At 43.2% G+C, this 15,028-nt stretch overlaps 1 protein-coding gene across 5 annotated transcripts in view; it reads left to right on the top strand.

The window, feature by feature from the left end:
* Positions 1-15,028, top strand: part of SIPA1L2 (signal induced proliferation associated 1 like 2) — a 105,816-nt gene that overhangs the window by 72,003 nt on the left and 18,785 nt on the right. For 4 of the 5 annotated variants that reach the window (XM_040624194.1, XM_008689550.2, XM_040624196.1 and 1 more), the window contains exons 14-16: positions 1,528-1,752; positions 4,485-4,635; positions 6,297-6,516. In XM_040624194.1, coding sequence (XP_040480128.1) covers positions 1,528-1,752; positions 4,485-4,635; positions 6,297-6,516 — 596 coding nt within the window. The remainder of the gene's footprint in view (positions 1-1,527; positions 1,753-4,484; positions 4,636-6,296; positions 6,517-15,028) is intronic. The other variant, XM_040624197.1, reaches the window with a different exon arrangement.

Raw genomic sequence — 15,028 nt, 5'->3', positions numbered from 1 at the left:
AGTGCTAAATGAGGTGTTTTATTTGTTTTGTTTTGTTTGTTAATTTTTCAGATACCACAGTGTCTCCCGCTATGTAAATCCTCAAAAATGAGTTGGTTTATTTTGTTACCCTACTTCCTTTTGAACATTTAAAACAAGTCCATTTTAATAACCACTTTTTTTTTTTTTTTTTTTTTTTTTTTTTTTTTTTACTGCCTGGATCGTATGATACTTGCTTGATTATGTAGGTTTTTCAGAAAGGTATGTGCTTATCAGGGGTTTCAAAATAAGGTTACATTTCATCATACCAGGAGGCCTACCATAATTTAAACATCTAAATTTTTTCATTTTGTAAAGTCATCCCCTGACCTCTAGTCTTACCCATTTTCATAAAATGTTATATTGTCAATCTTCCTGAATTAAAAACAGTCTTTAGGCTTTTATATTTCTAGAGGTGGTTATACAGTCAGTGGGGAGTCCTGGCCTTAGTTTAACCACTGGCTTTAAAAATATATATTTTTTGTTTTAGGGATTTACATTTTATTTTGTTGCTGTTATATCATGTGGTCATACAGCGAACATGCCCACAGCCACCAGATACGGAACTGGCATCTCTGTGTCAGAAGATCCCCGTGTCCTGCCCACCCGCAGCCCCTTCCCTTCTTCCTCGAGGTAGCCACTAACTCACTTTCCTGATTGTCCTCCCCTCGTGTCTCCTCATTGTTTAAGGAACTGAATATGTATGTTTCTGAACAACGCTATTTTGCCTGTTTATAAACGTCCTTTAAAAATGGAATCACTCTTGCTTCTTTTTCTACATGATAGGTTCAGCAGAGTTGTTTGCAGGCTCAGTTCATTTATTCATGGCTTATTCCCTTATCCATTCCCGTCTATTGATTGGCCGTCCATTTCACTACTAAAGATTCAGGTTGCACCGTTGGGGACCTATTAAGATCGGCCCTCCTGTCCACACTGTTTGCAGTTGCACACGTGCAGGGGTTTGTCTGCAGTGTCCACTGAGGAGCGGAATTGCTGGGTCACACGCCATGCAATGCACACCTTCGCAGGTCATGCCCCGACTGCCTTCCAAACTGTCTGACACACATTTCGCTCCTACCAGCAGTGGGAGGGCACCTGTGGCTCGCCAGCCCGGCCCACACTGGCCACTCACTGTCTGACGCCCCCATGGTTGCCGGTGTGGTGAGTGTGCCGTGGCACTCTCTCTTGGTTTACACTGGCATTTTCCTGGCAGCAGCCGAGATCGAGCACCTTCTTTTGGGTTTCTCGTTTTTTGAAGCATCAGTTTAAGTATGTTGCTTGTGTTTCTATCTGATTTTCCTCTGATTGTTTTTAACATCCTTCCAGCCACAGGCATGCCGCAAGCATCCTTAGCCCATGGGCAGTTAGGCATTCTAACAAGGCCCGTGGTGGAAGGACGACTGGGTCGGCCTCGTCCCCAGGGTAACGCGCGGTGGCTCCGAATCCGGAGGCATGCCAGCGCTGCCGGAATCTGGTTGTATGACAGCTTTTGTCTGTTTTTCTCCCCAGTGGTTCACACCATTCAGGAAGCCCCTCAGCTCACTGTTCCAAAAATAGTGGGTCTCTGGATACATCCAAAGTCTACATCGTGTCTCACAGCAGTGCCCAACAGGTCCCCGGGTCCGTGTCCAAGCCCTACCACAGGCAAGGGGCAGTGAGCAAGTACGTCATCGGCTGGAAGAAATCGGAGGGCAGCCCGCCGCCCGAGGAGCCCGAAGTGACTGAGTGTCAGGGGTAAGGTGGCCGGCGGCTCGTCTCTAGGCGACCTTACGCACTGTGGGGATTGACTAAACACATGTATTTTTCCACCCACAGAAATGTATTTTCTGAAAAGGAGTAATCTAGAAACATCTCTGTAAAACTTCTTAAATGTTAGCATTTATGTTTCTCTTTGCAAGTCTTCTCCTTCCTTGACGGTTCATATAAAATCAAAAGAAATCCCTGTTCTTTATTCTTACATCCAAAAAGCTGCCTGCAACAGAAAAGTCATGGTAATGTGCTATTGATGGTGCGACCATACAGCCTGTAAATAAACAAGTTCAAGGACAATTTGAATTCCCACAGAGTCCGTGAGTGTGTTTCTTAAATTTGTTGTGTAAGTGACATCATCAAAGTAAAAGTAGTCTACCTAATTTTAACATGACTTTGGTTTCCCTTTCAGTTGTTAGGTTTTATGGGGACAGGTAGGGAGGGATGTTATGTACCTGTTTGAAAAAAGAAAAAAGCACCGATAATCCATTTTATAGCACATGTGGAAACTATGCTGCTGTCTCTTTGAAAAGACAGGTAAAGAAATCACATTTCAAGGACGTAAAGCAAGGGCGGTCAGAGCTATTTCGCCGTGCACTTGCTTATTTTTGAAAGGACAGCCTTAAGGAAAAAAAACAAAAACAAAAAACCTCCCGTGCACCAAATTATGAGGTCCCTATGTTCAGCTGTGTCCGCAAGTACCGTCCGCACCCGCACGTGTGGAGGGTGCCCCGGGGGCTGCAGTGATTGTCGGAGAGATCTTCTGGATCTTAACCTTGGTTGTTGAATTAGTATCACTTTTTCCCTGAAAAAAATGATCCCACTTCTTAAATAGGAGAGCCTGATACTGCTTTCTCAATTAATTAATTAATTAATGCCGAAACTGAACATGGAATCTTTTTGTTAAAAAAAAAAATCACGTCAACAATTGCAGATGAGTTATTTAGAAAGGAATTTTATAATGATAACCACACTTTTTGACCATAAATGCAAGTTCCTAATGGTAACATTGGTATTTCATTTTTTTTATTTAATTATGTTAGTCACCATACCGTACATCCCTAGTTTTCGACGTAAAGTTCCATGATTCCTTGGTATTTCTGCCACTTTAATACGTTCCAAGCCTTTTAAGTTGTGTGTGCAAGCTCTGTTGGAGCAGAGGGCTCTCTCGAAGAGTCAGGGAAGGGCGACAGGTGCCTGTGTGGACATTTTTCTCTCCAGAGCCCCCTAGAGTTTGTGCGTTTTAACACAGGGGTGTAATGGCACTGACTTTCAGTCAAAGAAGGACGACCTCAGGGGCATTGTGAGGAAGGGGTTTGCACATCTTAGTAGCAGAGCAGTTACTCCCCCTCATCACATAAGGTTGTCTGTGTGGTGGGCCAGGTGTCTGTGTGGTGGGCCATGCCCAGCCTGTCAGGGGGCAGGTGCCCCAGGCCTCGTCCGGCTAAGTCAGGGGCTCCTAAAACGAGGAGCCACTCCATTCACTGTGGAAGTAATGAATCTCAAACACCTGCGGACTGCAGAAACAGTGTTCCACCAGGTCACTGAAAGCTGCTTGGAAAAGGATTAGCCAAGTACAGTGTGTTTGTGCCACAGAGGATTACAGAATATTACTGTCTCATTGGACATAAAATAGAAAGTTGGTTATGCCCTCCAGAAGTTTCATGGAACTCTGAAGTTCCCAGTGATCCCTTTAAAATCATATTGTGGACCCCTCACTGATTGAACCTGACCCACCTCAGAACCAAAGCAAAAGCCACAGAAACTTCCAGATAACGATTGTTAATTTTGAGCACGTCTGCGTGAGTTTCTTACGATGGTGATTTCCCAGTGTGCTGTTGCCCTGTGGCACAATAGCCCTGCTTTTGAAATAGAGTCATCTCAGTGACACGTGACAGTAACACCCAGGTCATCCTCTGCTGCCTGCTGCCCTGGGCCATGGATTCCTAGCAAGTCGTGCGGCAAGAACCGCTCACCTCGGCCCCACGGTACAGCCACTGATGAGGCACTGTGTCCTCAGGAATGTTTGCTTGCTCAGATGGCGTTTCCAGAGTAAACCTTTTAAAGATGACTCCCTGGTTTTCTCCCTGGAAAAAGCTGAAAACCGTAATTCTGAGAGACAGTCTTTTGTTGTCCGTAAATACATTTTTATATCCTGATAATTAAGGGAGACAGCTGCTTTATTTATCCAAACAGCTTTGCGGAATTGCTGATAATAAAGGATGCTTGGCACACGCCGGAATCGATTACTCGTAAACTTCAGGCTCCCTCGGGTGCCTCTCTCCGTGTCGCCCGGGTGAGATGTGGGGGTGTGGCTGTCTAGCCGCGAAAGAAAGCCTCTCTCGAGTTTCTAAGAAACACAAGGAAGTGTGCCTGCAAAGGACATATGATAATCTCTGATGAATTATTGAAAATGTGTTTTCTGACATGGCCTTTAAAAAAAAAAGGGCTCTATTTTTTCCCATCCAGGGCTTCGGGGATCTGATCTCTTTCTGAATTATTCAGAACTCTAACTTTGCAGTTGAGCTCCTTTCACAGACGTAAAATGACGTGGGGGTCTGGCGCAGTTGCAGCAACAATGAACTGACTTAATAATGAAGCATCGTGCGCCTGAGCGTGCGGTTGTCCGAACCGCGGATTTCAATCCTTCAGGCTACAGGCACTTGACGGCGAGGCTGACCCCTGCTCTTAATTTCCCCTCTGGTTTGTTTCAACAGGCTGTATGGCGAGATGGATCTCTTGTCCGCAGCAGCTCAGCAGACCGTGGTGGGGGATGCTACTTCGGAAACTCAGCACGTGCTGTCCAAAGAAGACTTCTTGAAACTGATGCTTCCTGACAGTCCCTTAGTGGAGGAGGGGCGAAGAAAGGTTAGCAACTTCCGGGACACTTTGAAGTTACCAGAAATACTCAAGAAGGGTCTAAAGAGACCCTGAAGTTTCAGGAAACCCCCCCCCCCCCGGAATGCATTCTCTCTCGTGATTACCTGTTAGTCTGGGCGCCACTGACCGTCTTCAGGGTTTGTTCTGTCGGTTGGCAGAGTGAGCCTGGGAGAGGTGAGGAAGAGCAGCTTTCTGGCTTGGATAGAGAAGACAGGGAATCTGGATCTTTTTCCTTCTAATCCAGAGCTCTCTGTTGTCCAAATGAAAAGAAAAAAAAAATCAGGCATTGCCATGTTGACTGTGATCAGGGTAAACAGCAAGTCTGTGTGCTTCTGTCTTCCCTGTAATAAAACAATACTGCAATTAACCTAATTGTGTTCTTAGAATAACACTCTAATTAGATACTACCTCAAAGCTGCTTTAATCTAATGCGCCTGTAATCATGTTCTGAAGGACCTGCTGGTGTGTGTGAAGAGGGAATCCCAGAAGAAGTCAATCATAACGAGTCCCTTTTTTTTTCTAAACTTGTATCAAATCGTGTATATGGTACTGTATAAGCTTGGGTGCAGACCGTTGAACAAAAAGTGCAAATAGCTTTTCTTTTTATAGGAATGAACTCCTCCTTGGCATGTGGGTCTTTTTTCCCCCTTCTACGAATCACCTTCTTTTCATCGTGTAAATTTAACTTCGTAGTCTGCATGCATTCCAGTTACCATTCATCAGTTGGACAAGCCTGACAGAAGGAACACATACAATAGAAATATTTTTAGCCTCCTTGCTGCACTCACAAATGTAAACAGCCACTTCTGTATTTGTTTGATGCAAACATTCTGGCTTTTACTGTTGTTTATATAAAAGGAATGTGGCTCGGGGTGCAGAAGAAGAAGTTGGAAAGTCAGATTTGATTTCATTTTTCTTGAGTGTTGGACTACTTGCTTCTTGACTAAGAATTTTCCCTGCCCTATCTGGGAGTTAACACACAATCACTTCAGTGGTTCCCTTAGATCCGGTTATGATCGGTTACTCTAGCTCCATTTTCAACAATTGTCGTGGACTATTGTGACATTTAAGCAGACAGGAAGATTTTCCTGGACCGATAGCATTTTTCTCAAACCTGTTTGCATGGCCTAGAAAGCTACCGTGTTCAAAATTTTATTATTATTCAGATGAGCTTGAACCTTCCGTGCAGTTGATTGGTACAGAAATTGCCTAATTTCAAAACGTAGTCATTTCAAATTAAAATCAAGCCAGCGCTATGTGTGCTTTTGAATAACTGTGCCAGAAATGGCAACCTTCTACATTTCCAGGAGCTGGCACTGCTCTCAGGTTAGGGAGGCTCCATTTAACATTTCAGAATTAATAAAGCCGTGCATGTCTAATTCATGATAATATTTCACAGAATGTCAATGGAGGAAAACATTCAAACCCAATAACTGCACCCGAGCCCTGGTGCGTGTGCCTAGCTGACCCACGCGCCTGGTTTAGCATTCCTGAGCTAATGCTCCGTGCCTGCCCCTCTGCCTAGGGAAAACCCAGAGAGCAGAGTGAGGGAGGGGTATGTGAGCCCCCGGACTTAGTCCGATCAGTTCCATTGCTTCAACTCTTTCATGTCTGTCTTCCCCTTTCTCCCCCCACGTTTAAACCCCTAGTTTTCGTTCTATGGGAACCTGTCTCCGCGACGCTCGCTCTACCGTACCCTCTCGGATGAGAGCATATGCAGCAACCGGAGGGGGTCTTCCTTCGGCAGTTCGCGAAGTTCAATACTTGACCAAGCCCTGCCCAATGACATTCTGTTCAGCACCACCCCACCCTACCACAGCACGCTGCCCCCCCGGACCCACCCTGCGCCCAGCATGGGGAGCCTGAGAAGTAAGTGCAGGGTTGGGGGGGGTGGTTTGCTGAGCTTCTGTGGGGGTAGGCTCTTTGGGTCATCTCCTACAGAGGTTTTGGGTTGTTGTTTTGTTTTGTTTTGTTTTTTAATGTATTATTTTGTGTGCTTTCTTTTTTTTTCTTTTTTTTTAAATAATTTTAAAATATGATAAAAAGCACCAAAGTGGACATTTTCTAAAAGTTAAGCCATACTAGGGCACCTGGGTGGCTCTGTCAGTTAAGCGGCTGCCTTTGGCTCAGGTCATGATCTCAGAGTCCTGGGATCAGGCCCCACATCAGGGAGCCTGTTTCTCCCTCCTCCTCTGCCTCTCCCCTCCCCCACTTGTTCTCTCTCTCAAATAAATAAATAAAATCTTTAAAAAAAAAAGTTAAGCAATACTACCAATTTTGAAGAAAATTGAAAATCTCATATTAATCATTTTTATCAAGTAGTGATCATATATATAGATATCTATATATGTGTGTGTGGATAGATAGATAGATAGATAGATAGATAGATAGATAGATAGATAGATAGATATCTTAGCTATTACACTCATAAAAAATATCTTAAGGCCTGATTTTATAAAGAAGAACCTATGGCACAAGAGGTAAGTATTCTGATAGGCAGCAGGCAAGCTTGGTAGCCTTCTCTCTCTGTTTCTTCTTGGCATTACACACCCAGTGGTGGTCAGGGTCGGAGACGGGCATCAGGAGAGCTGGGTCTTCAACCTGGCCTTCCCCGCGGGCGGCGACAGATCCCCGTGCTTATCCCTCAGCTCTCCGCGTCCGGTTTCCTCCAGTTTCCCGCTCACAGATTGACTAGGCATTTTCTGCATGATTTTCCTTCATATCCTGAAATCATTGATATTTACATAGTGTCCGTTTCTTATTCATGTGTCAGAGCTTAAGGGTGATAGTTTTCTTTTTTACACTAGCTTTATTTCCTTTTTTTTCAGAGTTTAATTTCTCTTGTTACAGGAGGAATGAGGATTTAATCAGAAATATATTCATTATCAGAGGTTTTTTTTCTTGTTTCATCATAAAAAGCATTATCTTTAGAACCAATTTAAACTTCATCATACACATAGGAGTCTCAGGCTAAATGAAATAAAAGTTCTAATAATGCTTCTTCTGATGTTTAACCTAATTGGAAATGAACCTTGTCTCATAAAATTCTTATCTATTTCTTTAAGTAACATAATATCCTGCCGGTTATTACGAGTCCATTTGCCTAAATTGAAGAAACCTTTAAACTCCTTCTTGATAACCATATGAAAGGTCAGACACATTCTAATAACCTAATAATTCTCTTAATGTTTTTCCTTTTTTTGTGAATAGGTAACTTTAATGTCCTCTTGAAAGCTTTCATAAAATCCATGAAACTATTTCTTGCAAATGTAACTTCTTTCATTTAAAATGCTTGATATGTGGTCATGAAGTTATCTGTGGCCTATGGATTGACATAATTCTTCCAACCTACCCTTTACTTGCTTCCATATGAAGGATATGTATCCTTCTTTTTAGCTTCATTTTTTTTAATGAATTTTTTTTAGAGCAGTTTTAAGTTCGCAGCAAAATTTAGCGGGAGACTCAGGGAGTTCCCATATACCCCTGTCCCCACCCAGGCACAGCCTCCCTCCTGACCGACATCCCTCAGCAGGATACATTTTCTGGAAGCCACGAACCCGCACTGACACATTATCATCACTCAGAGCCCATAGTTTACGTTACGATTCACTCTTAGTGCTGTACATTCTGAGGGTCTGGACAAAGTAAAATGACATGTATCCATCATCACAGTATCATACAGAATAATTTCACTTCCCTAAAAATCCTCTGTGCTTTGCCTTCATCCCACCTCTCCCACCCCCCGCCGCCCACCTCTGGCAACCACTGATCCTTTTACTGTCTCCACTGTTTTGCCTTTTCCAGAATGTCATATAGTTGGAATCCTATAGTATATAGTCTTTCCAGGCTGGCTCTTTCCTCCATGTCTTTTCATGGCTTGAAAGCTTACCTCTCTTGAGTTCTGAATAATACCCCATCGTCTGGATGGACCACAGTTTTTTTGTCCATCCACCGACTGAAGGACTTCGTATTTTCAAAGTGTAAAACGCACGAGTAGGAGGCAGGCAGGATGCGTTACTTACTCACTGTCCGAGTTCAAGACTGCCTTATTTGTCCTCCTTGTCCGTTTCTCTAGGAAAAGCAGTAAGAGTGGCCCTTGCCATTTGCCCTTCTCTCGTGAAACCTCGTCTGGCAATGTGACTTCTCCAATTTACTTCAGCAGCTACTCAGAAAAAACTCCCTTGGTTCAGAGTGAAAAGACAAAACATGAACAAGGAAGCAGGCAGTAACCTGTGTTCACGCATCCGATTCCCACGCTCCCCTGTGTGGGCCGTACTTTTTATCTCCTCAACAGAGTGTAGCCATCCTTCTTCACTCTCTGTGGTTTCGGGTCCCTCAGCAGAGCCCCGGTGAGAAGGTCCCACTCTGGGAGAGTAGTTCGAAACTGGGACAACAGAGCTCTGTGAGCAAGAAACAAGGACTACTTGAGGTTGTCCAGTTGTTTCTCTCAGTTGCTCAGAATCTTAGCTTCACGTGAAAGCTCAGAGGGGAGGTCAGTTCTGTCCACCTTCTACCACTGGCTGCCCAAGGAGCCACGTAGAAAGGGCTCGGCAGGCATTCAGAAGGCGAACATGTTCTTCTGTGGAGCTTTTGGCCTCGAGAATTCCTCGAGAATTCCATGGGACCCTCAAAGAGAGAAGCTGTCCGCAGTAGAGGCCTGTTCCTAATTAGGAGGAAGGACAGTCCAGAGAAGGGGTCAGCAGCTTCCCCTCCTGATGGTGAATTTTGCTTCAGCTTTTCTGCAGGTAACTATAACAATAATCACAGGCTTCTCGTTCAGATATTTTTCGCTGGTAAATGTCCCACATTTGAACCTGACTCAGAATCTTTCTTCCCTAGAGACTGAGCTCTTAATTCAACCTGGTAAGACAGGTACTTCACAGCACATTTTGGTTGTGATTCATGCCATGATTCATATATATTTCCTGTGAGATTGCTGAGATGTGCTGTATCATTGTGTTTTCGACTTGGAGGTGTGAAACTATGACCTGACTGAGCAATTGAAAATAATTCTGAAATGATTCTGCATTGCATTTAGGGCCTTTGTTTTCCTTATTAGCAGATTTCAGGACAAAATTTCTTTAGTGGCCCAGATAGAAAAAAACAGAGAGCGGCCCTTCGGATGCACGGTTCATAGGCCAGATAACCAGTGATATTGAAAAGCATTCCCAGTATCCTTTTCCTCCTCGACCAGCTGGTCACCTGGCTTTATTCAGTGCAGTCCTGAGCACTGGCAGGTTCCCAACATGTTTAAAGAGAATTCCTGATTTTTTTAAAATTTATTTTTAATTTTTTTCTTGGTAAATGTTGATTATAAAAATTCTGCCATTTTAAATACTTTTTTACAAAGAAGGCTATAAATGTAATTTTAAAACAATAACAAGACGTACCAATAATCTTAGATCTGCAAAATGTCATAAGAGACTGTATCCTGAACAGAACTGCCAAAGGTTGATTAAAACAATCCATCTTCAAGATTAAACAGTATTTGAATTGGAAGAGAACCTACGAAGAAGGCTTATATTCTTCACGTTCCCCTCTGAAAACTTGCTGTTCTCCTCATTTTTCCTTTCTTTTTTTCTTTTATTTTAATTCCAGTATAGTTAACATACAGTGTTGTATTAATTTCAGGTGTACGATATAGTGATTCAACAATTCTGTACATTACTCAGTGCTCGTCGTGATAAGTGTACCCCTAATCCCCATCACCTATTTCCCCCATCCCCCCACCTACCTCCCCTCTGGTAACCATCAATTTCTTCTTCGTAGTTAAGAGTCTATTTTTTGGTTTGTCTCTTTTTTTCCCCTTGGTTTTGTTTCCTAAATTCCACATATGAGTGAAATCATACAGTATTTGTCTTTCTCTAACTTCTTTCACTTAGCATTATACTCTCTAGATCCATCCATGTTGTTGCAAATGGCAAGATTTCGTTCTTCTTTATGGCTAAATAACATTCCAGTTTGTGTGTGTGTGTGTGTGTGTGTGTGTGTGTGTGTGTGTGCGTGCACACATACATACCACATCTTCTTTGTCCACTCATCTATCAGTGGACACTTGGGCTGCTTCCATAGATTGTCTATTGTAAATACTGCTGCTATAAACATAGGGGTGCATGTATCCCTTTGAATTAGTGTTTTCATATTCTTTGGGTAAATACCCAGTAGTGCAATTACTGGATGATATGGAGGTTCCATTTCTGACTTTTTGAGGACCCTCCATACTGTTTTCCACAGTGGCTGCCCCGGTTTACATTCCCACCAGTAACGCATGAAGGTTTCTTTTTCTGCACTTCCTTGTCAACAATTGTTGTTCCTTGTGTTTTTGGTTTTAGCCATTCTGACAGGTGTGAGGTGGTATCTCATTGTGGTTTTAATTTGCATTTCCCTGATGATGAGTGATGTTGAGCATCTTTTCATGTGTCTATTGGCCATCTGGATGCCGTCTTTGGAGAAATGTCTGTTCATGTCTTCTGCCCATTTTTAAATTGAATTATTTGGTTTTTTGGTGTTGAGTTGTAGACATTCTTTATGTATTTTGGATACTAATCCTTTCTCAGATATGTCATTTGCAGATATCTTTTTCCATTCAGTAGGTCATCTTTTAGTTTTGTTGATTTCCCCCCTGCTTTGCAGAAGCTTTTTATGTTGATGTAGTCCCAATAGTTTATTTTTGCTTTTGTTTCCCTTGCCTCAGAAGACAGATCTAGAAAGAAGCTGCTGTGGTCAGTGTCAGAGAAATTACTGCCTGTGCTCTCTTCTAGGATTTTAATGGTCTTTTAGGTTTAATATTTAAGTCCCTAGGGGCTCCTGGGTGGCTCAGTTGTTAAGCATCTGCCTTCAGCTCAGGGCGTGATCCTGGTGTTCTGGGATCGAGCCCCACATCAGGCTCCTCCACTGGGAGCCTGCTTCTTCCTCTCCCGCTCCCCCTGCTTGTGTTCCCTCTCTCGCTGGCTGTCTCTCTCTGTCAAATAAACAAATAAAATCTTAAAAAAATATATTTAAGTCCCTAATCCATTTTTAATTTATTTTTGTGTTTAGTGGAAGAAAGTGGTCTAGTTTCATTCTTTTTCATGTGGCTGTCCAGTTTTCCCAGCATCATTTGTTGAAGAAGCTGTCTTCTTCCCATTGCATACTCTTGTCTCCTTTGTCAAAGATTAATTGACCATATAGTTTTGGGTTTATTTCTAGGCTTTCTGTTCTGTTCCATTGATCTATGTGTCTGTTTTTGTGCCATACTGTTTTGATTAGTGCAGCTTTGTAATAGAATTTGAAATCTGGTGTGCGAAACCTCTAGCTTTGCTTTTCTTTTTCAAGGTTGCTTTGGCTATTTGGGGTCTTCTGTGAGAATTCCTGGGTTTTTTTTAATAGAGATCAAAGCTCTTCAAGGAATGGTTGAAATGTTCCTATGAGCATAGACTCAAAAGAGTTCTTAAATTCAAAAGATAAGAACAGAGCATCAACTTCTGTGTGTTTCCAAATCCTGTAGTTTTGACCTAGGCCTCTCCCAAAGGATGCCCCTTGAGGCTTAAATAGAGGGAAAGTTTAGAATAAATAAAATGGGTATTTTTCCTTGTAATTCAGTACTCACACAAGATGCTGCAGGCCCAGCTATAGGCTCAGCATGTGGGGCATAGGTGGTAAGAGCTGCTAATAGGCAGAAGGTGACCCTTGCTACAGTAGGCATTACAGAAGGCATCCGTGGACCATCCGTGGCAGGGCAGGGTTTGACTGATTCCATAGGGCACTTGTTTCTCTTTTTCAAATGTTGTCAGTCTTCCCTGGTTTTTGGAGAGGAATTGCGAAACCCTAGCTATCGGACCATCAGGGAGGCCCCACAGCATTTATAACAACAAATAAAGTCAGACTCGGAAGAGATGCCAGCACTTTCCGGTCACGGGTAAACAAACAGGAAGCAAGGGTCACAAGATCAACGTCTGGGCTGGAGAGCAAGGGTCCGGGCATCAGTGTCTGGACATGAGCCATCCTTCAGAATCCACAAGCCACTTTCTTCTTTGAATTGGCCCAAAGAGCAGTGTGTGCTCCTGACGGAACGCTAGCTCTGGGAGCTGGATTTGAAATAAAAGGTTTGATACCTAAGACAAGTGGTACCTTTTCTTCCTCCTCTGTAAAACTCAGGAAGCTAGCCAGTTGCAGCTGCCGTCGTGTGCACCGAGGGTGGGGGTGGCTCGCTGCCTGCGCCATACCAGACACCTCCCCCCCAGCCCCAGAAGCACCAGCAAGTCTTATCTGCTTGCTGACTGGGCTCCTCAAGGGCTGAACCTGGCTCTTGCTGGTCGTCCTATCCCTGGGTGCTGACATAGTTACCTGTGGGGCCTGGAAGGCAGAAGAGGCTCAGGAAGCCTGTGTAGGTGATGGCAGTGGTGATATCTACCGCCCATCAAAAGTATTCTAAAGGATTGGTGGTGGTTTTGAGTCTCAGACCCAAAAAAAAAAAAAAAATTAACCTTTTTTTTTTTTTTTTTTTGTCAATTATATGACTTTCCAAACAATTGAAAAGAAATTGAGGTGATTTTCATTGTGATAATTCAAAGGAGAATTTAGGTGCTGTTCCGTCATTTAAGGGGACTGCCCATTGACACTAGGATCTTCCTGCTCACTGACAAATGATGCAATATTTATTGCAACCATGTAGTTGCAAATGGCAAGATTTCATTTTAGAAGTCTGTGTAATATTCCACTGTGTACATAGACCACATCTTTTTTATCCATTCATCTGTCGATGGACATCTAGACTCCTTCGACAGTTTGGCTATTGTGGACATTGCTGCTATAAACTTTGGGGTGTGGGTGCACATTTGGGTCACTACATTTGTATCTTTGGGGTAAATACCCAGTAGTGTAATTGCTGGGTCATAGGGTAGCTCTGTTTTCAACTCTTTGAGGAGCCTCAATACTGTTTTCCAGAGTGGCTGCACCAGCTCGCTTCCCACCAACAGTATAAAAGGGTCCCCCTTTCTCCACATCCTCTCCAGTATCTGTCGTTTCCTGACTTGTTAATTTTAGCCATTCTGACTGGTGTGAGGTGGTACCTCATTATGGTTTGAATTTGTATTTCCCTGATGCCGAGTGACGTGGAGCACTTTTTCATGTGTCTGTTGGCCATCTGTATGTCTTCTTTGCAGAAATCTCTGTTCATGTCTTCTGCCCATTTCTTGATTGGATTATTTGTTCTTTGGGTATTGAGTTTGGTAAGTTCTTTATAAACTTTGGATACTAGCCCTTTATCTGATATGTTATTTGCAAATATCTTTTCCCATTCTGTCGGTTATCTTTTGGTTTTGTTGACTGTTTCCTTTCCTTTGCAAAAGCTTTTTACCCTGATGAACTCCCAACTAGAGGATATTATGCTAAGTGAAATAAGTCAATCAGAGAAAGACAGTTATCATATGATCTCACTAATACGTGGAATTTAAGAAACAAGGAAGAGGATCATAGGGGAAAAGAAGAAAAAATTAAACAAGATGAAACCAGAGAGGGAGATAACTCTTAATCTCAGAAAATAAACTGAGGGTTGCTGGAGGGCAGGGGAGGTGGGGGGATGGGGCGCTGGGTGGTGCGCATGGGGAGGGTATGTGTTGTGGTGAGCGCTGTGTGTTGTGTAAGACTGATGAATCACGGACCTGCACCCCTGAAACAAATACTGCAGTGTATGTTACTAATGTAAATAAATAAATAAATAGCGAAAAAAATCAACAACAAAAAATCCCTAGAGCTTTTCTAGCAGAACTGTGCTCTTCGTCAAGCAATCAAGCAGCTCCTTACCATCACTGGTGTGTCAGGGAGTGCCCGTGCCTGAGATAAGCCCACCCCCAACAAGCCCTCAGGCTCCTGAGTCCCATTTCCACCCCCCTCCTTGTTTTGTTTTCTTTGAAAGACTTGTCACTACTTATATTACCTTGTTTATTTATTTTTCCCCACATCTTTTACAAGCTCCCAGAGAGGATGGGCCTTGTCCGCCTTATCCACCGCTGTCCCAAACACAACACAACATGAGGCATACAGTTGTCACTTAGTAAGTACATCACAGATAGACAGGTCAGCCCATACACTCCAAGTAAACCTTGGGGGAAAGGAGACTTTCTACTGATCATCTTTGCCAGTTCCATAGTCTCCAGTAAACACAAAAGTTCCATTCCCAAACTGGGGAAGAGGGGATATTAGTTTGTAGTAAAGAAGAAAGACAGGTGGCTCAGTCAGTTAAGCGTCTGTCTTTGGCTCAGGTCTTGATCCCAGGTCTGGAATCCCTGCTCAGCAGGGAGCCTGCTTCTCCCTCTGCCTGCCTCTTTCTCTCTCTCTCTGATAAATAAATAAAATCTTTAAAAAAGAAAAAAAAGACCACCAACTGTATTTCCCTCTTTTT

Source organism: Ursus maritimus, unplaced genomic scaffold (assembly GCF_017311325.1).
Source record: "Ursus maritimus isolate PB19 unplaced genomic scaffold, ASM1731132v1 scaffold_7, whole genome shotgun sequence".
NCBI classification, from domain to species: domain Eukaryota; kingdom Metazoa; phylum Chordata; class Mammalia; order Carnivora; family Ursidae; genus Ursus; species Ursus maritimus.
The sequence above is the reverse complement of the archived record's forward strand: the minus strand, read 5'-3'. Positions and strand labels throughout refer to the sequence as shown.